This window comes from Cynocephalus volans, chromosome 2, assembly GCF_027409185.1.
Source record: "Cynocephalus volans isolate mCynVol1 chromosome 2, mCynVol1.pri, whole genome shotgun sequence".
Taxonomy (NCBI): domain Eukaryota; kingdom Metazoa; phylum Chordata; class Mammalia; order Dermoptera; family Cynocephalidae; genus Cynocephalus; species Cynocephalus volans.
The window spans coordinates 209868668-209892700 of NC_084461.1; the positions used below are offsets into that span (position 1 = coordinate 209868668).

Below are 24033 nucleotides of genomic sequence, written 5' to 3' on the forward strand. Positions count from 1 at the left end.
ACTTCTTCACCAAGTTCATCTGGATTTTGTGACTTCAGATTTAAGGAAACACACACACTGACACCATACATCAGTAAGTTAGATATAACCAAAGTTTCACTGACTTCTTATTTCCCTACTGTGTCCTGTATCCCACCTCTTCCTCTTCATTGGGTTAATTTTCCACTTTGTCAGAATAAATCCTCAAGTAATATTTTTTCTAATAAAAATAAGCTTTATTATTTCATATAAAGATATAAGCAGTTTCAGTCACCACTATGGACTGAATGTCATTATGGACTGAGTGTCCCTCCAAAATTCACATGTTGAAGCTCTAACACCCAATGTGATTATATTAGGAGGTGAGGCCTTTGGGAGGTGATTAGGTCAAAAGGGTAGAGCCCCATGATAGGCCTATTACCCTTATGAGAAGAAGAGACTAGAACTCTCTTTCTGTCTACCATGTGAGGACACAGCAAGAAAGGGCCCTCACCAGGACTGAATCAGCGGGCACCAAGATCTTGTGCTTCCCAGCATCCAGACTATGAGAAATAAATGCTTGTTGTTTAAACCATCCATGGTATTTGATATAGCAGCCTGAACTAAAATAGTCACTTTAATCTAGATTTTGGATCATCCTACTAAAAACTTAGAAGTGAAATCTAGAGTTGGTAGAAAACTGTTCTGAAATCCTTGTTAAGTTTAATAGCTCTTTTTCTTCTGTATTTCCATGACTTAAGCATTTCCATGACTATTAATGTTTTAAAGTCTATGAAATTTTTTTAAAAATTTAAATGTAGTTTAAAATATTAACAGCCATGGACATACCTAAGGAAAATACCAAATTATTATTTTATCTTTTTTTAAGGGATCCAAACCCTTGACCTTGGAATTATCACCAAATTATTTTCAGTAGGGTCAGGGCACATGGCAGCACGGGAGCAGCTAGTACTAGGTACAGCATGCAGTTGGTGTTCAGTAGCCCATAGGGCTATATTTATGAAAAAGGTACATAGAACAATGTGGGTTATATAGATGCATCAAAGGAAGAATAACAAAGAAACAGTGGTATCTTGGAGTCAAATACAATGTGCTCCAAAAGAGATAACTTTTTACATGCAGTTTCTTTCCATATCAATGCTTGCTTTAAGATATGACCTGGTAAGTACCTAAGTCCTCAAAATGCACACTCTAATTTACTACAAAATCTTGTTTTCTTATACCCTGCGAGCCTATAAGTTCTAACACTGGGGAACTATAAAAGAAGTAAGGGGAGAAAGAACCAAACTTTAGGACATTCAAATAAGGAGATTCACCAAGAAGGTTTGGGTCCACTGGGAGATTAATGAAACTTTCATTCTGTAGAGATGACAGATCCCAGGGTTAACTGGCAGGCGAGCCATGGTCCTCCCTGTGTATACCCTGTGAGTGCCTAACTTTGCCATTGTGAGCCAATCCCCAGACTGGAGTTTGAGACTGTGGTTATTGATTTCAGGGGCTAATATTAGCATCTTCCAAAGTTCAGCTTTGGTCTCACAGCACATATTCACAAAAGGGAAATTTAGTTCACTGTCTCTAGTGAAACTGAGGTCAATGGCCCCTAATAAGAGGATAAAGTACATAGGCAGGCAGAGTCCCCAGCTGTCACCTCCAGAAACAGCCTTGTGGAAAAGCCTCGCCTTCTCTGGGCACATAGCCACCTCCACCTTCTGCTGAGGGCCAGAGGCCAGAACACTCTGGAAAGATCTGCTTTGCAGGTCTGTGGGCTGATCTCAACAGGGAGGTCTGGCCTTGGTCCCCCAACTGGGAAACTGAGCCCCCTAAAAATGAGGCTTTGAGGCTTGGCCAGAAGGAAGCCTGAACCTAGTGTGGCCACACCCACTGAGAAAAGGTTTGGTTAGGGAGGAAATGAAGGTAGTTGTTTCCTCCTTTCTGAACTCTGCCCTTCCTCATACTTAACCACACATGTTATTGTCAACCTTTGTTTGAGTCTCATCAGTTCAACAAAGATGATCGCTTTCTGGAACCAAGAGAGCAGAGGTGTCCAAAGAAGAGCCATCTCCTCCTTGGTTAGGATCACCATGTTTGATTCCAAGTGGCCTGGCTTTTTGTTGCTTATAACAATATCTAAAACTGGGTAATTTATAAAGAAATAGAATTTATTTCTTATAGTTTTGAAGGTCACTTCCACATTTTCAGGCATTTGTTATAAGCAACACAACATCCCAATTCTTGGTACCAATTTTCTGTATTAGCCTGTTCTGGCTGCTTATAACAGAATACCCAAAACTGGACAATTTATAAAGAAACAGATTTAATTCTTAGTTTCAGAGGCTGGGAAGTCCAAAGGCCAGAAAACACATCTGGTGAGGGTTCTTGGTGGTGAGACTCTACAGTGACACAGGGTATAACATAGCAAATGGCTAAGCAAGAGAGAGCTAACCTCCTCACTTTCTCTCCTTTTAAAGCCACTGAACCTTGCCCATCATCATCCATTAAACCATCAATGGATTAATACATTCACTAGGGTACAGTTCTTACAATCTAATTACTTCTTAAAGGCCTCACCTTTCAATTACCATAATAGGACTTCCCACCCTCTTAACATGGGTACAGTGAGGATTAAGTTTCTAACACATGAATCTTTAAGGGTCACATTCAACCCACAGCACCACCCTTACCTCAAAAGACAGAAACATAAACAGGGCTTGTTTAGCACCTAGCTCACAGCTGCCAGAAGCAGCTGGCAATCTCTCAGCAGCGCCATCTTTCAGCATGCAGGGTGGGGAGACTTCCCCCATGCACCAAGGCACAGTGGAGGGGCCCCTTGAAGTATAATGGTAGCTGAGGCTGCAGGGACTTGACCTACTGTCCCTAGCTCTGCCCAAAGCAATGGACTTGTGAGATCATAGCCTAATTGACTGAAAGAGCTGGAATCATCCTACAGATCAACAGCAATCCACAAACCCCCCTCTGGGAAAACTACTTCTTCTGGGGGACCTTGTGCCCTGACTACAGGGCTGAGTGGGGGAAATTTAGCAGGAAGCTCAGTGATTGCTTGTTGGCCTCTACCACTCCCCTGGGCTGAGGACTGCTCACTTGGGCGTGGCAGCAGGAAGCCGTCCTCTGCCACAGGCTGGTGGTTGAGAGAAGAAAGAAAAGCAGAAAAGATGTGTCAAAGCTCAAGAGAGCAAGACAGAAGGAGCAGCTGCCCCATCTAGCACTCTCTGGCTCCTAGGTCCTTTCCTTCCCAGCTACAACTACCCTTCCTGCTGCAGGCTTCCCTCCTCTCATGCTCAGCCAATCACAGGCTTCCCTGTTCTCATGCTCAGCCAGTTGGGGTGCCTGGTGCATTCACAACCCAACCCCTTCCCAACAAGGCTGAGCAGGCTGGGATCCAGAGTAAGTGGGTTTCTGAGAAGGAGCAGAGGACAAGCGGGAAAAAAAAGCAATCCAGGTGCTTTGGTGCCCTTTTTCCTCATCTCATTGCTGTCCACATTCTCTGAATTCACCTGGACTTTATTCCATAACACAGGTGGACCCCCAACAAACCAAGATGTTCATGTAAAAGGCTGAGAGGGAAGCAGGTCTTAGGTGATGCACCCTTGCATAACATACCCCCAACCCAGCCTTCTCAGCCCATGAATCCTGCACCACAGCGTCACCTGCAGGCAAATGTACCACCAGGTACTCTTTCCTACCTCCAGCAACGGGACTCAGCTCGGAATCCTTGGACATTGTTGTCCCCTCCAATCAAGTACACAAAGTTGTTGAGCACGGCGATACCCTGGTTGGACATGCGGGGAGCCAGAGAGGCAGTGAAGTGCTTCCACTCTCCCAGCAGGGGGTTCAGGTACTTGGCTTGGTCGCTGAGGACAGTGGATGGCGTGGAGTGAATGCCCCCAAAGCCCACAACACACTGGAAGTCCGACCGCAGCTCTGTCTGCGGACCCTGCAGGCTGGGCTGCAGGCTCTCATTCCGATGGTACATGAGGGCGCTGGCCACCGTGTCCCTCAGTGGGCTAGGGTCCAGCTTGTCGTGCAGCCGCTGGAGGACCTCAGCTTCCATCAAAGGAAACCGCACTGTCTCAAGGAGCTTGGGGGGCTCATGCAATGAGATCTCATCAGCCTGCACCTGCTCCAGGGTATAATGGTAGAGCAGGGCCCCCTCATACACCTCAGTCTCGCAGGAGACTTCTAGGCGATTGCTGCTGAGGAGGGAGTAGACCTTCTCCAGGGGAAGCTGGCGGTATTTGTCAGTCCGTGAGAAGGCCACAAAGTTTTTAAGGATGTAGGTGTCCAGCTGCTCAGTTAGGCGGTTCAAGTCAAACAGCTCTGCCAGTCGGTAGACGTCGAGGATGTTCTCCTCGTCCACCCAGGACATGAGGAAATCACAGCAGAAATGGATAATTTCTGGGATCTGTGAAGAGAATGACACCCATTCAAGCTTAGGCTGGCGAATAGCAACTGGGGGTGGGAGACAAGATGATGGCAGAAAGACAGCTTACAAGGCTGGCAGCCCCCTGCAGCTGGCCCCTGGGAGGAGGGGAGCAAAGCAAAGCCTTCCACAACTGTCCCCAAGCTTCCCTGACACACTAGGGACGACTGAGGCTCACTGTAGACTGACTAGGTTTAAATCCTGGCTTGAAAAGGTACCAACTGAGAGATGTGCAGCATGCTTATAACCTCTCTGAGCCTCGTTTCTTCATCTATAAAACAGGGTTGAAGTGGCGTACACTGAAAATTAAAGTGCAGAGAAACTACCTGGCCCAGAACAGACTCTTGATATATGTCAACTGCCTTTTAGATTAAAGTATGGGCTCTCCAGAGAAGCAGGAAGCAGCACAAATGGTCACCAGTCACCATGTCAGATATCCCTGGTTTGGAAGGGACCCAGGACCACTCTCTGCACTCTCCTCCCCCAGGGCTCTCTAGAAGAGACTGCCACTCCAAAAGCACTGGGACTGAAACCACACCTAGCTCCTTTCTCCTGCCAGAACTCCCACGCCAGAGGCTCAGCCAAAGCTACAGGCCCAGCAACCCCACCCACTTCCCCAGGAGCAGGCTGTATCACTCACCCACATGCTCAGAGCGGGTTCCAGACACTTGCCCTGCACCCATCCCAGAAACCTGACTCAGGAGTCTTGATAAGCTGGCAAGCTGTCCTGGGGGCCACATGACTCCAGTGAGTGCAGGGGTTCCCAGGTGGCCTGCCTCATCCCCTCCCAACCTTACGGAAACACCAGTGGGTTGGAAGGAGGGCAAGAGAGAGATTGGTGCTCAAGTGGGAGGGAGCTGAGAATTAGGACACAGGCCCTGTGGGCCCCTGTTAGACACCCTGTGATCAGATAGTCAAAGCATAGCAGAATAAAAGGAAGGGCTCTAGGGAAAACTGCCTGGGGTAACAAACCAGGTGTTGATAAATTCTTTAGGAAAATAGGATTTTAGAGTTTCTCTAAAATGGGAATACCTGACTTATCCAGCATCACCAATGAATTAACCTTTATACATAGAGTAATTTTGTGGTATTTGAAACTTATCAATAGACATTTAAAAAAAATTTTTTTTTTAATTCAAAAGACATCTAATGCTTGCTTGCCAGATGATATGCTAAGGGCTAAATGGACACCTGCCAATCACTGGGCAGGAGTGTGCCCTACACGAGATGTCCCCATGATGCTTTATTAGGTCCTGAAAGTCTTCACTTGACCATCTATTTTATCCCTCAGCAGGTGCTTCTGCTTTGCCTCTTCTTCCTGGAACACTCTTTCTGATCTGTCATGAGCCTGGGTCCTGAAGACCAGGTTCTGGCCAGAATGTGAGAGCAAACAGCCCTGAGTGAGCCCAAGCAGCAGCTCCCTGAGAAGAGCCCAACCCTCCCACACCAATGTGATGCTGCCTCTCTCCTGCTCTCCGCTGGGGGGTCTCACAGAGGAACTAGCCTTGGGCTGTTCCCTGCAGGACCCCAAGAGGCTCAGAGAAGGGAACAAATGCATTTGTTTGGGGTAACCAGGTGGGGATGGTCTCACTGGGAGTCAGATCTCGGGCCTAATGCAGGACACAGTACATGGGGAGCAAGCCACCAATAGTCACCAACTACCTGAACAAACATGACTTGGTAGGCCTATGGTATGCCAAGTAAAAGTTGCTTTAAAACGATATTGCATGGTGCTGATAACACCAAGTTCAACAGTTCAGATGCCCCTACCAGCCAGCTGCAAAAAAAATCCCCCAAAGCCCCACAATATTGCATAGAAGCCTGATATGTTAAAAGCAAAGCCAGGCTACTGCCCTCCAGACAGCCTCTGAGGCAATGGGGCAGATAGCCCAGGGCTCTCATGAGCATTGGCCAAACTGATGGGGAGAGACTGCAGGCCTCTCAATGATGGGTGAGAGAGGGAAAGTGGTGTTTGGGAAGATGACTGGGTGTCGGTGTGCATGATAGATGCAGAGAGGAGGAGAAGGCTGAAATCAGCTAGGAAGGCAGAAATAGGAAAATGGATACCAAGACAAAGCGAAGAAAACAAAAACAGAAAACAGAGATGGCTACAAGCAATACTGGCAAGGACTTGTCTAAACTTGGACATAGGGAATGAAGAAGGTGGAAGGACTTGAGGAGCCACCGAAGCTGAGCACAAGGTACTGGTAGGACTGTCACAGGACACACAGAACATATAGTCAGGAAAGGGAGCACCAGGAAGGAGTGCAGCAGGTGTGGAGGAGATGGATGGCTGGACCTCAGCTGGGCTAGGGGAGATGTTCTGGAGGCAGCTAAGAGGAAGGCAGTGCTGAAAGGTCAGAGAACTGGATGAAGGTTACCAAAGCAACAATGACAGGGACACGGGGACAGAAGAGATCTCTGAACAGAAGAACATGGGGAAATTCTTCTGTTAGAAAGGCCAATCCCATCTACCCATCATGCCAGTATGGTGAGGTGAGGCGTGCTCAGATCAACCCAACAAGCACACATGGAGTGCCTCCAACCTGCCAATCTGAGAACAGGGCATGGGGAGGCTGCCCTGGCCCTGCCACGCAGGATGGGGCCTCCAGATGCCTCTAAACAGGTTGGTTTCCCTATGACTTGAGTTTTTTCTAATTGCCCCAAACACGCTCTCATCTGATATAAGGTCAGAATGATGAACTCAGCGAAGCATTTTGTTTCACTTTCAAGAGATGTGGGAAGAGGTGACTCAACCTAGACCAGGCCTCAGACTGATAGCTCAAAGGCACCTGCAGTCCCAGCCCTGTGTAACTGCACTTACACCACTGAGATTCAATAGAATCTTCCAAAACACAGGTCGCACTGCCAAAGCCTCAGAAAACTTCTTGAATTCTGTAGGAAAATAAATATTTAAAAGGGAAAACAGTTTTAAGAAGATGAAGCAGCTGAACACAGAGGACAGGAAGAAAGTGCCTGTATAACAATGCCAGAGAGGCTCAACATTGCCAGACCCCAGAGCACATGGACATCACATGCACGTCCTCAAGGTTTGCCCACTTGCTTACGTGTGGGATCATTTCAATGGCAGGAAGACCCGGGCAGAGGGGAAGGAACCAGCAAAAGAGTAGAAGGCAAAGGCAGAAGAGGAGCCTGGTCAGGGGCCATGTGGAGCAGCTGTTTTAGCTCCCAAGGAACAACCCAAGAGCCTCCCCCCACCCCTGCTCTGTGTCCTCCGCTGCTGTCTCCACTTTCCTGACCCAGACTCATGTCAATGCCACTGCCAAGCGGGCATGACAGGCATCTCGGAGAAACCTCCCCTGGGTATAGATTTGCCCTACTCAACAAAGCAAGCCTCACCTGAAGCTGGCAGGCGGCAACCAGTGTCTCCTGCACATTGCTCAGGCTGAGCTCTAGTTCGGAGGTGTATATGAAATGCAGGATTTGGCACATGGCATTGTAGGACACACCGTGGATCAGGACCTCTTCCTGCTCCATCTCCTTCAATCCCCCAGCAAACATTCCTCTGCAAAGTGAAGAGACAAGACAAGGGAGTTATACCAATCAGGACAGAAGCCCAGGCTGCAAAGAGCAAGAGCATTCAGAACAGGAATGAAGTGCTGGCAACAGGGCCAGCACAGGAGCGGGCTGACCCGCTCTGTGCTCTAAGTAAACAGCCTGCACACGTGAGTCATCTTATGAAAGGATCCTGACCAAGTCTGGGCAGCCATCCTAGAAATTGCCCTGCCTCCCTTTTCCAGGGAGTCCAATGTGAGCCTCACGAGGGCAGGCCCATGTCCAGTTTGCTTTCTGTTGCATTCATTAGTGCAGTTCCTAGATCAAAGCAGCAGCAACTCCAGAGCATATTTTAAAAGAATGAATTAATGGGAAACAGATAGCTCTACCATAAGATCCAGCAATCCCACTTCTGGGTATACCCAAAGGAATGGAAATCATCATGTTGACGGGATACCTGCATTCCCATGTTCATCACGGCTCTATTTACAGTAGCCAAAATATGGAACCAACCTCAATGGCCATTGACAGATAACTGGATAAGGAAAATGTGGTATATGTACATAATGGAATACTACTCCAGCCACAAAAAATAATGAAATTCTGCCATTTGCAACAGCATAGATGAGCCTGGAGAAGATTATGTTAAGCGAAATAAGCCAGACACAGAAAGAGAAATTTCCTTACTCATAGGTTGGTGCTAAGAAGGAAGGAAGGAAGGAAGGACCAGACCACAATAATACATTGAAATTTCAGAAGGAGACAACAAATCTATGGCTACTAGAGGTTGGTGGGGGTCGTGGAGAAAGGGGTTGGGGAGAGATTGAGTAAGAAAAAAATAAATTAGTTAAAAAAAAATATATATATATATATACACATACATACACACACACACACACACACACGCACACACATATAAAAGAAAATGAAAGTGTTTAAAAGTAAGTTTGTTTTCCAAATTTAAAAAATTGAATTTAACATCTAATACTTCCAATGATAAAATTATTAAAAAAAAAAAATGAGAACTGCAACCAAGCCTTGAAGACAAAATGATAAAATAGGATGTAGTGACCTGGGCTTGGAGTCCTATGCCACCTCTGCTGGTGGCCATGGGCAGCCCTCATTCCTTTTGAACCTCATCCCACCTGTGTGAAATGAGAGGTGGCATCCTCCTCCTGGGTGCTGAGCAATGTAGACAATGAGGGATATGCTGTCATAATGTCTTCTAAAACAGTGTGCATGCCATATTCTTCTGACTTTTCCATAGATTTCAAGTTTTTCAAAATGGAAATGTTGGAATGAGGATGGAAGTCAGAATAAAATAGAAAGACAATCTGTTTTATACCAAGAAACTGAACTGACAGTGAAGATTCATCTTATAAAATGCAGTATTTCAGGGGCCAGCCCGTTGCTCACTTGGGAGAGTGTGGTGCTGATAACACCAAGGCCACGGGTGCGGATCCTATATAGGGATGGCCGGTTAGCTCACTGGCTGAGCGTGGTGCTGACAACACCAAGTCAAGGGTTAAGATCCTCTTACCGGTTATCTTTAAATAAATAAATAAATAAAATGCCGTATTTCAAGTAAAGCCAAGCATGATATCTTAAAAAAAAAAAAAAAAAGGAAAAAGAGAACATGCCCAAGAGACAGGACAGCTGAAACAAAAACAAACTCTGGACCCTTTCTGTCTCTCATGCTTGTTGAGTCTCCACAACAAGCAGTGGGAAAGGCTCTGAGGCGAGCAGGAGACCCAGCCACTGTTGCTGGCAGTACCTTTATAATGGAGCCAAGATCACCGGTGTTATTTTCATCTAAAAACAGGTATGGGGGGGTCAGCTGGTTAGTTCAGTTGGTTACAGCGTGGTATTACAACACCAAAGTCAAGGGTTTAGATCCGTGTATTGGCCAGTCACCAAAATAAAAAATAAAAATAAAATAAAAAATAGAATAAAAACAGGTGAAGGGCTGGCTGGTTAGTTCGGTTGGTTAGAGCATGGTGCTGATAACATCAAGGTCCAGGGTTCGATCCCTGCTAGCCACCAATAAATAAATAAATAAGTACAGGCGTAGGTAACTCACCTGAAGTAATCACAGGATGCAGCCAGCAGGATGCGATGGGCCTCAATGTGTCTCCCCTCCACAACCAGAACAACATCGAAGAGGATCCCACTGTCCCGAAGAGCCAGCAGCCCCCGGAGCAGGGCCTGGGAGTGCTGTGCGCTGCGGTATGTGTTGTTGACGCAGTGTGGGTGGGAGGGCTGCGAGGGCAACTTGCACAGCTGGGTGAACTCCTGCTCCTCCGCCATCCTGACAGCCGCACAAGCCCTCACCACCTGCGGCTGTTGGCTGGCAAAACAGAAGACAGGGAGTGAGCGGGCAGCAGCACCCCCACCATGTACCGACTGGCCAGCTCTGCGCTCTGTGGCACTTGTTGCTCATCTTGCGCCTCTGCCTCCCTCCAGCCCACCTGTGCTTTCTGTAGTCCCAAACCTCCTAATTCCTTCTCCTCCCACCTCTGGTCCAACTCTGTGTCCCTTCATCCCCAAGATTCCCCATCCCATTTTATCTCCTTCAGCACTGCAGTGAAACAGAAGGGTTTTCGGGAGACAGACAGAGCCCAGCTGGCGGCTTGCCCTGCCACCGAATCACAAACCAACCTGAACTTTGGGTTCCTCAACTGTGAAGAGGGAGATAAAAGTACCCACTTTTATCAAAAATTGTGTTCTAAAATTGGTAAAACAGTGAATATAGAGCACCAGCACATACCAGGTATCTCAAGAGCTCCTCCTCTCTGCCATTGAGAAAGAACAAAATTGGGATCCCTTTCAAAGGAACGGATACACAAAAATGGCAAGGCCTGAGTGATATTCTGGAGACCCAGACCTAGGGCAGGGTTCCAACACTGGAACCCTCCCTGCCTGGGGGCAGGGGGAAGCACAAGACCTGACTTCTTTTAGCAAGATTCTGAGAGTCAAGCACAGTAACTTCAACTAGATCTAGTCCATTCAAGATCATCTGCATTGTGTTTTAAATTCAAGGATACCTTCTAAATAATTAAGTCAGTATGCTCAAAAAATGCAAACTGATTTTGAATAGGAGCCTCAGAAACCCAAACAGTAAAACAAACCTACTGCGAACAAACTTTTGCTACAGACTTCAAACAAACCAGAAGTGCCTGTGGACAGCTGGCTGCTACGGTCAGAGAATGGCCAGAGAGGTGTGGCTGAGCCGCATGTTTTCTAGGCCACAGCACAGCCAGTCAGCAACAAGGCTGTGAACATCTGCCTTCTCCACGTTACCCCACTTTTTCTTCCCCACAATGTGTTTCTTCTCCAATTTCCTATTATATCTTTAAAAGAAAAAATGCAAAATAGATCCTAACATAAAACTTGCCAAGAAGAGGTTTTCCCCCTTACTAGTGAGGCTCAGGGACACCACCTTCCCTCCACTGCCTTCTCTTCCTGGATCGTCTTCTGCTTCCCATTAAACATGCTCAGTTCTCCTGTGGGCCTTCCTCCATCCCCCATCTGCCTCCCGCACTTGGGACCTCTGTCCACCCATGCACCCCTTCCTCCCACACTGGATTCTCATCAAGGCTCCAGAGATGGCCAGAGCCAACGCATATCCTCTGCTGACCACCTCACTTAGGATTCTCCTTTACCTGGAAACTCTGCCCTCTGACAAGTCCTCCTTGTCTGACCTCTTCCTTTTTTTTTTATCTGACACATCCTGCTCCAGCCCACCCCTCTTTCCCAAGAGCATTCATTGCCAATCACACAGCCAGCTCAGTGCCTAATCCAACCAGTAGCCCTCCCAATTGGTCTATTTTTGTTAATGGTGCCACTACTAATTCCACTTCAGAAACCTCATGATCTCAATGATCTCTTCCTTTCTTACCCTTCTGCCCTATCAGACTCTGTAGTTCTGATTCCTTCTCACCTGTCTCAGATAGCCACCCCCTTACTCCCATGTCCAACATTCTAAGTCAGACTGCACCAATGAAGCCCCAACTAGCTTCCCTACCTCTTGCCTCATCCTCCCCAGGTTCCTCTGCCCAGGCTGCACGGAGTTCCCAAAATGCCCCTCAGAGTGCCATCTGACTTCTCAAGCAGTGGTTCCCAACTGCCTCCCACTTGGGGCTCCCTGTGACCTGGCTCAAAACCTACCTTCAAGCCTTACTTCACCTACCCCATCACAAGTTCTTAAACCCACAGGGACAGCTCTCATCCTCTGAACATTTTCAATCTCCCTTTTAGACCTTTCTGTCTCTCATAGCCCACAATGGTCATGGTCTAGCTCAATCACTTCTTCCCCCTCACCATACTGAGAATACAACAAACATGCTCCACTACTCAAACTTGTCTTATCTCCCCACCACAAGGAGATTCAGACTTCTTGAGGGCTGAGGCTTTATCTCACACACATCTCAAAACCCCCATGGCTGGTTGCACCTCTTGCTAACCACAGACTCTGGGCACTTGGCCCACATCTCCAAACCTCAGCTTCCTCATGACCGCCATGATGACCATGGAGACGAGAAGGCCTTCTTCTCTGGGGATGACTTTAAGGACTGACTGCCTCAACAGACATCAAGCCCCAATGTGGGGTCCTCCCCTGCTATGAACACAGCAGTCCCTCTGCCCTCTTGGGAAGGGATGGATGGCAGCTACTCCCTAAATACCTACTGCAAGAACGAGTACGGTAAAACAGGAAGACTGCTTCCTTAAGCAAGCAAAGCAGGTTTATCAAGCACAATTTAAGGAACTGAGCTAGATGCTGGGAGGTGTGTGAAGAAAAATAGACTGATTCCCTGCTGTGAAAAAGCACAGCACAGAGTGCAACAACATTTAAGAGCACATATATAAAGCAAGCACTGGCCCACCAAAATGTCCATCCTCAGGAGAACAGGTGTCATGGCACAGTGATTCAACAGATCCCTAGATAACAGTTAAAATAAGCAAACTAGAACTGAAGCTACAGTTATCAACCTGGAAAAATCTCAAGGTCAGGCAGAGAGAAAACAGTGAATTGCAGAATACATATAGCACAATTTTGTTTACAAAAAGTTTGAAAACAAGGGCTGACTGGTTAGCTCAGTTGGTTAGAGTGCAGCCATATAATACCAAGGTCACAGGTTTGGATCCCCACACCAGCCAGCTGCCAAAAGAAAAAAAATGTTTGAGAACAATAGCATCCAATTTGCTTATAGATAATAAAAGCCAAATTCAGAGTCATGATTATCTCCAGGAAGGAAAATGGGAATGTTTTATTTCTTCAAAACAAATCATATAAGACAAAACATTATGATCTGATAGAAATATTTTATTTCCTGGACTTTCCTGTCAGTTTGAAATATTTAATAATACAATTCTCAAATGTATTTTGGAATTTGTAATACATTAACATGACCCAAACTTAAAAAGCACATAAAGGTATATTATAAAATTTAAATTGCCCCACTACCTATGCCCCAACCAGATCCTCTCCCAGAGGAAACTACTATTCCACTTTCCTGTACACCCTTCTAAAAGATATCTCTTGGAGTCTCAGGTGAATCTGTAAATCTACAACATTCCTTCCCCCCTTTTTATTAGCTTTTGCATATAACTTCATACCCCTCCCACAGTCCATTGTATGGATAAACAGGTTTTATTTAACCAATCCTAGTGAGAGACACCTGGGTTTCCTCCAATTGTTTGCTAATGCAAACAGTTGTGCACTGAAAATCATTCAGATGTGCTATACATGTAGCAAATATCTGAGGAAAATATCCTTGATATAGAACTACTGGGTCATTCTGATTTTAACATATATTGTTATTTGAAGGACATTACCAAATTGTCCTCCATAAAAGGTGTACCAATTTATTCTCCCATCAACAAAGTACAAGAAAGTGATTCAGACTACTGTCTAGCTCACCAATAATATTTTTCGGCTTTGCTGATTTATTTATTTATTTATTTTTTCTAAAGATGACTGGTAAGGGGATCTTAACCCTTGATTTGGTGCCGTCAGCACCACGCTCAGCCAGTGAGCGAACCGGCCATCCGTATACGGGATCCGAACCCGGGGCCCTGGTGTTATCAGCACCGCACTCTCCCGAGTGAGCCACGGGCCGGCCCTGGCTTTGCTGATTTAGATGAAAAACAACATTCTAGAGTGTTAAGTACACTTCTGTAATTGACAATATTTTTAAAAATAAAAAATTGAGTCGACATGCAGCACATTCTCTGTGATTCTTTCCTGATGCCTGTTTTTCTAGGATAAAAAATGCTCTTTGGAGCTCACTCAGTGGACCCTCGCCCCCTTTTCATTTGAGAAAGGGTTACTCTATCCCAAAGCCCTTCCCTAGATTGTCTCTCCCTCCCAGTCCCATAATATCCCCGTTCTAGACATCCCAAGAAAGGTCCCTCTTTTCTGTGCTGTTCATAGCTTTAGGGGGGAGCAGAAAGGAAGCTTTATGTCCGAAGTAGGTACAAACTGAAGGACATAAAATGAATTTTCATGAATTCATGGATGACAGTCAAAATCATTTTAGAGGAATTTTCAACTCTTCACCATTTACTGAATAGACACCCTCAGTCCTCTGCAGGGCCCCCAAACGAGCAGTGTCTGCCCTCAACGAACCCCAATCCTTAGCAGCATGAAGAAAGGCAACAAAGGCAATGGGGGCAGCTCGGGAAGAGGAGAGAGGCAGTGGCTCCTCATTTTCAGAGACGAAGCCTTCAGAGGGTGCCCACTCGGGTGCGCTCTGGAATGGGTCTTCCAGAGAGCAGACTTGCAGCATCTCGGTGCACCAAGGGCGAGGAAAACCCCGCGGAGAAGCCGGGCAGAAAGTGGTGGCGCCCCCGCTGCCCAGGCCCCAGGTCCGTTCTATTGGACCCGCCTAGTCAGAACTGGCGGCCGACGCTTCGCGACCGGACGACATTGCACTGACAGCGCGACCTCCGGTTTCTCTCAGAAAACCGGACGAGCTGGCGAGACCGGTTCTCACGGCTGCAGCCTCTGACCCTCCGCCTGGGCGCGCGGCTGAGGAAACTGAGGCCGCCAGTCCGAGGTCTGAGCCAACGCCAGGTGGCGGCGGCCGGGCCCAGACCCGCCCGTGTAGCGCCGAGGGTCTCAGAAAGGCCGCGCTCGGACCCGCCGCGGGCAACAGGGCCGGCCCCGGCACGAGGAGGCCGGGCGGCCTGCAGCCGCGCGGAGGCCCCGGAGCAGCGTCGGCTCCGGGTACGGCTGCGCCCGGGGGTCCTGCCGGCCGCGCCCCCGCCACGTCAGGCCGCCGGCTCGTCTCAGGCCGCCGCCCCGTCTCAGGCCGCCGCCCCCGCGCCTCCGGCCCGCACCCGCGCCCCCGTCCCCCGCGCCGCTCGCTTTCCCCGGGCCCCCCCGCCGCCCGGCCGCCGCCCGGCCCGCGCGGCCCACGCCTCGCAGCTGACCTGGTGCGCCGCAAGCGGAGGCCGCACACTCGCGCGACGCGGGAGGCGGGAGGCGGGAGGCGGGAGCGGGGCACACGGGACCCTGGCGGGGCGGGGCCTGGCCGTCACGTAAGTGCGCCGCGCAGGCGCCGGTGGGCGCGGAGAGAGGCCTTGGGGACACGGGGGGGAGGAGGCGGGGGACGCAGGGGGAGGACGCCGCCCGCCCGGGGCTGGGGTAATGGGGTCCGGGCCGGAGCTGCCTTCCTGCGTCGGTGGCTCTCCTCCGTCGCTTTGAGAAGGGATGCCTCCGCGGCGATGGCCTGCGTCTTCGCACCTGACACAGCTTCTGGAACCTGGTGGGCCAAGCGAATGAATGAATGAGTGACTAAATGAACGAATGCGTTTTGGCGAGGGTCGCGCCGTGTAAATCCATTTTCTTCTTCATTCCCTCTCTCCTTCACTGATTCCTCTGTCGTTGTCGTCCTCCCTGGCTCTGTCATGCACTCACTCATTCCCTCCCTTCCCCCCTTCACCCACTCATTCTCTCCCTCCGTCCTTCCATTAAATAAAAATTATAGGAAGCCGTTGTTTTGGACTAAGCAAGCTCCTGCATTAGGCCCCCAAATCAAAATGGAGTCGCCCTTGGTAAGTTCAATGTCACCAAACCTAAACTAAGTTGTGGTCTGACCTTGAGAGAAATCAGGAGAGTGAAAGAGCCAATTTCCTAAACAGGCCAGTTTAAACCTTCAATAGGCAAATAATGAAATTCCTTCTGCTTTAATCCTTGCTCAAAAAGGACAGCCTGCAGTAACCTAATGTTAACTAATCAGTCGTTTTTCTATTGTTCTGTCTCCCTGTCCCCACCTTACAAGGAAAGTAACTTTTAAATGACCAGTTCACTTCTCTTTCCTTGTTTCTGCTTTCTTCAGCCTTTTCTTTCTATAAACCAACCTCCTCTGCTCGGCTCATTGGAACATGTATACTGTTTTATAGAATGAAGTGTTGCCTGATTCTAGAATCACAATAAGCCAACTGAGATCTTTAAAAATTGTTGTAATTTTGTCTTTTGACACCTCCTTTACTCCCTCGTTCCCTCCTTCGCTCACTCATTCCTTCCTTTCTCTCTCACTCGTTCACACTTCCCTTAAGCCTCTGAAGGTCGCACGCCCTCTGCTGGGTACTGGGGAGAATAGATGAACACAGCCAGTGTGAACAGGTGTTAGTTTTCCTGTTTACTGAAATTCTGGAGTAAATCCGATTCCCAGTCTTAAAGCCTGGATCCAGCCATCCATGACGAGGCTCTTGGCATTCATTTTTCCCTGCCTCACCTCCAAGATAATGCCGTCCCCCAAGGCACATCTGTAATGGCTGCACCCAGAGGTTAAAAGCCACAGAACCTTGTGATAGAAGGGGTAGGGTCTGAGTGTCCCACATTGTGGTTTTGAGAGAGGCTGTAGAGGGTGGGGAGAACAGTGGTGGAAGGATGTGATTGGAGATGACTAATGGTTAAAAAAGAAGGTGGAGGGGAATGTAGAAAAGGAAAATGAAAGAGAAACGCTGTCCTGGCTGAACCTAGAGAGCTGCATGAGGGTCCAGACAAGGGCCCGACAGCAGGATCATCTTTAGGGATACTGCTCTCTAGGGATCTTTAGGTTCCCAATGGGAGTGGTCTTCTTTCTAGGGAGGCTTTCTGGAGGAGGCAACTCCCCTCCAGCTGTGTAACAGAGGACTCTTGGGAGCAGGAAAAGCATTCCAGGCAGGGGACAGTGTCAGCAAAGGGCATGGAGGTGAAATTCCCATAAAATGAGCAGTTGGGAGGTTGTCAGAATTTTGAGCCTGAAGGGAAAGTTGGAGACCAGACCCTACCCTCTGGAGGCTGGAATTGGCATTTAGGAGGTGATTAGATCATGAGGATGGAACCCTCATGAATGGGATTAGTGCCCTTATGAGGTGTAAGGGAGCTCACCCACCCCTTTCACCAACTGAGGATGCCACAACAGGCACCATCTTTGAGGCCAAGAGTGAGCCCTAAACAGACACCAAATCTGGAGTTCATTGATCTTGGACTTCCCAACCTCTATGAGAAAAAATTTTGTTGTTTGTAAATTATCCAGTCTAAGATACTTCATTACAGCAGCAGAATCAGATTAAGACAGAGACCTTTGGGGCCAGCCCCATGGCTCACTCGGCAGTGGTAGCGCCCAGGCCGAGGGTTTGGATCCTATATAGGGATGGCCGGTGAGCTCACCGGCTGAGCGTGGTGCAGACCACACCGTGCCAAGCGTTGCGATCCCCTTACCGGTCAAAAAAAAAAAAGGCAGAGACCTTTGGTGGTGGTTGCAGAAGCCCTTTCCTCAGAGTGGCAGGACCAGCCTGCAGTGACTGAGGTGTGAAAGGAGATGAGGACAGGAAGATTGCAGGGACAGGCCTGGCCTCAGAGACGAAGATAGATGGGACCATAGCTAGAAGGGAGAGACTGAAGGAGTCATCTTCAGGGTGGAAGGAAGGAGCTGGTGGGTGGAGAGAAAATGGAGATGAGTGAGGTGTAGGCAGGCAGAGCAGGGATGGGGGGTGGTCAAGACTCAGGGAGGGGACACTTCCCAGACGTCCCTGAGCTAAAGAGACCATCTCAAAATATACCCCAGATCAGGTCAGTGGCTCACCTGCTGGAAAGTTCTTGAGAAGGGGAGTGGTAAGACAGAAGGAGGCCTCAGAAGCCACAGGGATATTCGGGTATCCTCCCATGGATGTGTTTGCTTCCTAGGGAAACCTCCATTCCCTAAAGGTAGGAACCTTTATGGCTGTATCTCCAGCGCCCAGAACAGGATCTGGCACTTGATGGGGTACAGGAAATGCTACCCCAAAATATGGCACCTTGGCATACTGAGTATTTTAATCTGAAGGAAATTGAGAAAACTGCAGAGGCAGAAAGGCCTCTCTGAGGGCCGGCCCATGGCTCACTTGGGAGAGCATGGTGCTGATAACACCAAGGCCAGGGGTTCGGATCCCTATATAGGGATGGCCGGTTAGCTCACTTGGGAGAGCGTGGTGCTGACGACACCAAGTCAAGGGTTAAGATCCCCTTACTGGTCATCTTAAAAAAAAAAAAAAAAAAGGGCTTCTCTGACATCCTCCCACCACCTCTCCTGAAGACTCTGAAGTGACAGGTGTCCTGCCCTGAACCCAGAAGAAAGGAATGTTACACAGAGAGTCCAAGACGAATGTGAACAAACAGGCCTTTCGAAGTTCCCCCAGTTTGTTACTATTAGGTCATACTCCCTTTTTGTCTAATCACACTTCTACACAACTATCTGTTCTTCATCAAACCCAAACATAAAAAGACACAGTTTTCTCTGGGTCTTCCATTCTTCATTGCTGAAGGCTCCCATGTCATGTGAAACTTTAAAATTTGGTATGCTTTTCTCTTGTTTATCTGTCTTTTGTGATAGGGGTGTCAACTATGAACCTTACCATGGGTAAGGAAAAGACACTACTTTTTCTCCGCTGCAGTTTCTAATGCTCAACCTGGGGTGGCTAAGAAATCCCACTTGCTCTGAAACCTGCAGATGAGATCCTGGGACAACTGATAAAAAGCCAACGAAAGATTAAAATTTCTCCCAATGTCAGCTCTCCTGGATCTCTGTCTGTGGTTCCTGGTCGAGAGTGCAGGGTAAAAACTCCTTGTCCCTTCCTAAATTTAGATTAGCAGGAGAAAAATGTGTTAGGATTGTGACTCTTGTTTAAATCTGGTTTGAGGAAACCCATTTGTCATTGATTCTTTCCCTCCCAGGGACAGCTGTATCTGTCCTGTTTGTCTTGTTTTGTGTCCTCACAGCTTAACTTTATGACCAATGAGAAGATTCTCCCTACTTTCTCCCAGCCAGAGTGTGTAACTGTCATCTTCCATCAGGCACACAGTCGAATAGCCTGGGAGCCCGAACATTCTCTTTGACTGTGCCAGCTCTCAGATGAGTCTGTAATGAGGGGTCCCAGTCCATAAAGGGTTTTTGTCATCTCAACCTTCCTTGCTTGGTTAGCCGCCTGCCCAGTGTCACAGATTAGTGGGTCTGTGACTAGAGGTGTCCAGTGTTCCTTAGGAGACTAGAAATCTTAACCACCTGTGGTAACAAAGGTCCTTTCTTTCTTTTGATAGTCTTTGCCAAGTGGTTCTGGATCTTGGGAGTACTGCATGTTTGCACCCTCTTTTGAAGATGTCTTCTTTGTCCATGGTTAAGTCATAAAATGCTTATTGCTTTTGGTTCTGAGTCACTTGGTAGATACCTTTGGTTTAAAAAAAGAAAAGGAGGAAAAATATTCAATACTGCCGGGAATATTTGCTGTTTGTCCTGACCAAAAATTGATCATTAAGATATTTCAAAGAATTTTTTTTCCTAGAGCTCTATGGTTAGAAGATGGCCTAATCGGAAGCTCATATTCAGGCTATATACACATATATATGTGTTAGAGGCTGGCCAGTGTGGGGAACCAAACCCTCGATCTTGGTGTTGTGAGGCCATGATCTAACCAACTGAGCTAACCAGCCAGCCCCTGTGTGTATTTAAAGTCCCCTGTTTTCTCTATTGGATCCTGCTTCTCCTATGGGAACATCTTAGTTGACTGAAACTCCTCTTCGTGAACCCCTACTCTGCCCGCTCTGTCTGCTTCTTTTATTGGCATGATCTTTGCTAAGGATAATGTGGAAATTCACTGGCTTCTTTGGGAAACTTAAGATCTCCACGAGCTGGCTCCTCTTAGGCCATTTGCTTCTGTTCCTCCTTTCTTCTTCTGCCTCCTTTGGTCTTCCATATAGTTTCTTGATTCCTTTGATAGTTCTACCTTTAAGCCCTGATGTCCTCCATCCCTCTGTCCACCCCTGCCAGAACTTTGTCCACTTCAACCCTTCAGTCACTTAAAACTCTATCCTCCCCCTCTCTCAGGGGCTCAAAGTCCCCCCAAAAGCAACTACCTGAGGCTGAAAAGAGAAAAAAGTAACTATTTGGAAACTGGACAAATGAAAAATCTTAAAAAGTCTTTTTCATAAATATTAGTATAAAGGTTTAGCCATATGAACCTTAATGTGTCCCACTTTTGTCAGAGACACAATTTGGATAAAAATATAAGAGGAGATAAATCAGTTTGTATTACTACGTTTTACTGAATCATGACTAAAATTTTAGAATGAGAGCTGTGAGATCTTTGCATCTGTCTGTATGTTTATGTATGTCTATATATGTGTACATATGTCATATATGTATGTATGTTTCTAAATTATGTATACATGATACTTTTCTATCTTTAGATGGTATTACTAAATTAATTTTTTAAATCCCTTAAAGGAGTTCTGTTCAAATTGGCTTAGAGATAAATGAGTGCTCACATAAATTATTTCTAAAAGTCTCAGAAAAATAGAAACTAACCCAAATGCATTTTAGTTCACATGATCTAGTATATTCTATAGTAAATAAAACTAGTTTTAAAATTTTTCGACTACTCAAACAAGTTTATGTTATCTCTACTAGATGTTGAACATCATAAAATTATAAATTCAACCTCAGAGCAAAATGTTCAATTGAAAAAATTTCCTGATGCATGGAAGTAAAAAAGAGAAAGAGCGAGAGAGAAGAACCATGTTTAATTTTTTAGTTTCTTTGTTCCTGTGATATTTTCGATACTCACCTGATTTGTCAAAAAAATAACTTAGGGTGATGACTAGTAATGTCTCATGAAATTTTCATGAGCAATATGAGCATAATTGTTATGAACAAATCAATTAAATAAGATATAAGGGGAATAAACATTTACAAAAAACTTTTCAATAACAATTATGTTTTAAAATATGTTTACTTAAAAATAGTTTCAAAAATCCTTTTTGTAACTTGAAGCCTTAAAGTTATGCTAAGTTAAGTAATAAATATTCATTAAATGTCTGAATCATTTCTAAGTAAAATATAATACTAAAACATTAATTACTAAGCAGAGGTTTGTCTACTTTTGAATTCTTAAATTTTACAGAAAGACAAAATATATTTGGGTCTGCTAATAAACATGATACTTCATACTATGGGGAGCACATGTTTCTAGAAATCATGAAATAGTGTTAATCTAATGAATGTTGGTAATGTGACAGTACACAATTGTTAAGGATTAAAATTATAAAGAGTATATGTAATTCAAACTACAAGAAATAATTCTTTTCTGGATTTTCTGGAGAAACAAAACTATGAGAAATAATAAATGAAACAATTTTGTATGCAGAATATACAAGCAAAGTAAGAGAAGTATTTTTAATAAGGAAAGTTCTAAGGTGTGATGATGTGTTTTTTGTTAAGGGAAAAGAAGTAGTTGATTCTATACTAAAGTAAACTGACTGGTTTTTCCATAATGAGAAAAATAACAGGGCAGAAAAAAGAAAAACCTGATGGATTTAGAAAAAAAAAGGTTGTAAAAGATTTGTGAAAAAGGAATATTGGAAAACGAATCTTATCTTCTGTTATCAAAGTTGGCTGAAGCTGTATGGATTTATTAATAAGATTTTTTTCAAACTAGCTTTATTAGTAGTAGTACACTAAGGCAAAACTAGAATTTGGCTTCTCTTTTTTTTTTATTTTTTGTCGGCTGGCTGGTACAGAGATCGATAGTCTTCTCTGTTAAAATGACAAAGTTTTCTTGGAGTATTGGTCTGCTTTGATAAGAGATTATGTAACTGTACTAGTAAACAAAGATTTTGTGTTTTATCAAGATAATTTTCTGTGCTTTGGATTGTCTTTATTAGGTTTCATTATGTAAGATAACTGAGTTATTTTAATATTAAAAGAGCTAAGGGTTTTTTTTACAACTATGGAACTTTCAGTATTTACTTTTAAAATCTTTTTTCTCTTTGGTATTGTTTCACAGTATCCTATGATCCTATTTGATCAAGTGTTTTAAACTAAGTCTTTTTGACCTAGAACTAACTTTAGGACTTTCCAGTGAGCCCTTGGAAAGACTCAGTGGATTTGTCTCTCTCTTGTAAAAGGGAGATATTAAACTAATTAGGCTTATTTGATATTTTAAATTATTTGGGAAGCATTGTAAAATAAATGATGCTAAATCTTTAAGTTATATGAGTGTCTCAAAAATTGTATGAAATGCTGAAAAATCTGATATGTCCTGGTATAATGTTACTAGTCAAATTTTCAGTTATTGTGCTAAAATACTGCATGCCACAGAAATAACCACATTTCCTTATCAATTGCATCACTGTAATAAATATTCATCACATCTTTAACCATGACCATTTTAAATCGTGTCATCCACACACAGGTAATTGTTTTACTCTGATGCTTTCCTGAAAGCTTTTGCAATTGCTTCTTCTTCAAAGAGTTTCACGGAAAAGACTGTGACTGGTACTCTGAAACAACAGAATTCTGGTAACTTTAAGATCATGTCATTGGACTGGGTAAGAATTTCCAGAATTCTAAGGAAGTAACTGATGGGTTCATGAAACTGCTGACCCAACATCAAACAAAACAGGAATTATTTACATGGAACTGAACAAACTGACGAGGATGACTTTTTGTTTGAAACTTTGCTGGTTCTTAAGAAACCTTTTTTTTTTTTTTTCTTTTATACTATTTACACCTTACATTAATTTGGTAAAGTATACCTTTGTAAACAAATATAAAACAAATATTTTTTCTCCCCACCTGATCCCTCCCGAATTCAGAAACTATTTGTGAATATTCTTATGTTTAGTGGCAATATGATTATTTATGTAATTCCAATTAGAATGTGTTCTTATGTCATAAGGACACTCAAGCAGTGCAGAGAAGTTCCTGTGGAACGGAAACCTCTGGTCAAAACCAGTACCAACTAGCTAGCCATGAGTTAGCTACCTTGAAAGCATGAGTTAGCTACCTCAAGCCTTCAGATGACTGTACACCTGGCTGACATCTGCCTGGAACTTCATGAGAGTCTCTGAGGCAGAACCAACCAGCCAAACCTTTCCTAATTCCTGACCCACAGAAACTGTGAAAGTGTTGGACTAAGCAGGACTGAAGCCATGTTAGGACCTAAAACTGCATGGGCTTTAGGAAAAATAAAAAGGACAGTTTTTTTCTTAGCATGCATTTCTCTTGAGTTCCCACTTTTCCCATGGTTATTTGATATCTGAACCTCGGTTCTGGAGGGCAAGTTGACATTATTTACGTAAATGTAAAATTGTTTTCCAGTCAGCCTGAGGCAGGACAGAGTAAGGTCACGCCCCAGGGAAGCTGCTCATAAATATTCATATTGGATGGCACTAGCAGTTAATGAATCCATAATGCACTGAGGACAGCTTAATCACCCAACCAATCAGAGTGCTGCACCGGGAACTTTGCAGATTACAAAAACCACCGCACCTGCGCACTAGGAGGAACAAAAGTGCAGACGACCTCCCACCCCAGACGTTAGACCAGAAAGGACAAAGTTAAGGGAAAAGTGACTTCACTGCGCATGACCAGAAACTTCAGAAATTCAGGGATGCGTGACAGAAAGCTGATGCAGCAAACGTGCATCAGGCTTTAATTACCCTAGATCCTCCCCCATGGCCAAATATTCCTCCCCTTAGTTAGGACAGAGAAACACACCGTCCCAGAACAACATATAAACACTCCCCTTAGTAATCCAGGGGCGCCCCTCACTGGTGGCGGATGCCTGCGCACACT

The 24033-nt window shown here is 45.6% G+C and overlaps 1 protein-coding gene across 3 annotated transcripts in view; it reads right to left on the minus strand.

Annotated features, from left to right (window-relative positions):
- KLHL22 (kelch like family member 22) overlaps positions 1–15438 on the minus strand; it is a 28873-nt gene extending 13435 nt beyond the window's left edge. Inside the window, exons 1-4 of one of the 3 annotated variants that reach the window (XM_063086215.1) lie at positions 15368–15438; positions 10014–10280; positions 7778–7943; positions 3681–4399 (exon numbers count right to left, since the gene is read on the minus strand). In XM_063086215.1, coding sequence (XP_062942285.1) covers positions 3681–4399; positions 7778–7943; positions 10014–10240 — 1112 coding nt within the window. In that variant the 5' untranslated portion in view covers positions 10241–10280; positions 15368–15438. Of the gene's footprint in view, positions 1–3680; positions 4400–7777; positions 7944–10013; positions 10281–14561; positions 14927–15367 lie in introns of those variants that run through there. The other 2 variants (XM_063086216.1, XM_063086214.1) reach the window with 2 other exon arrangements.
- Between the last annotated feature and the right edge of the window lie 8595 nt (positions 15439–24033).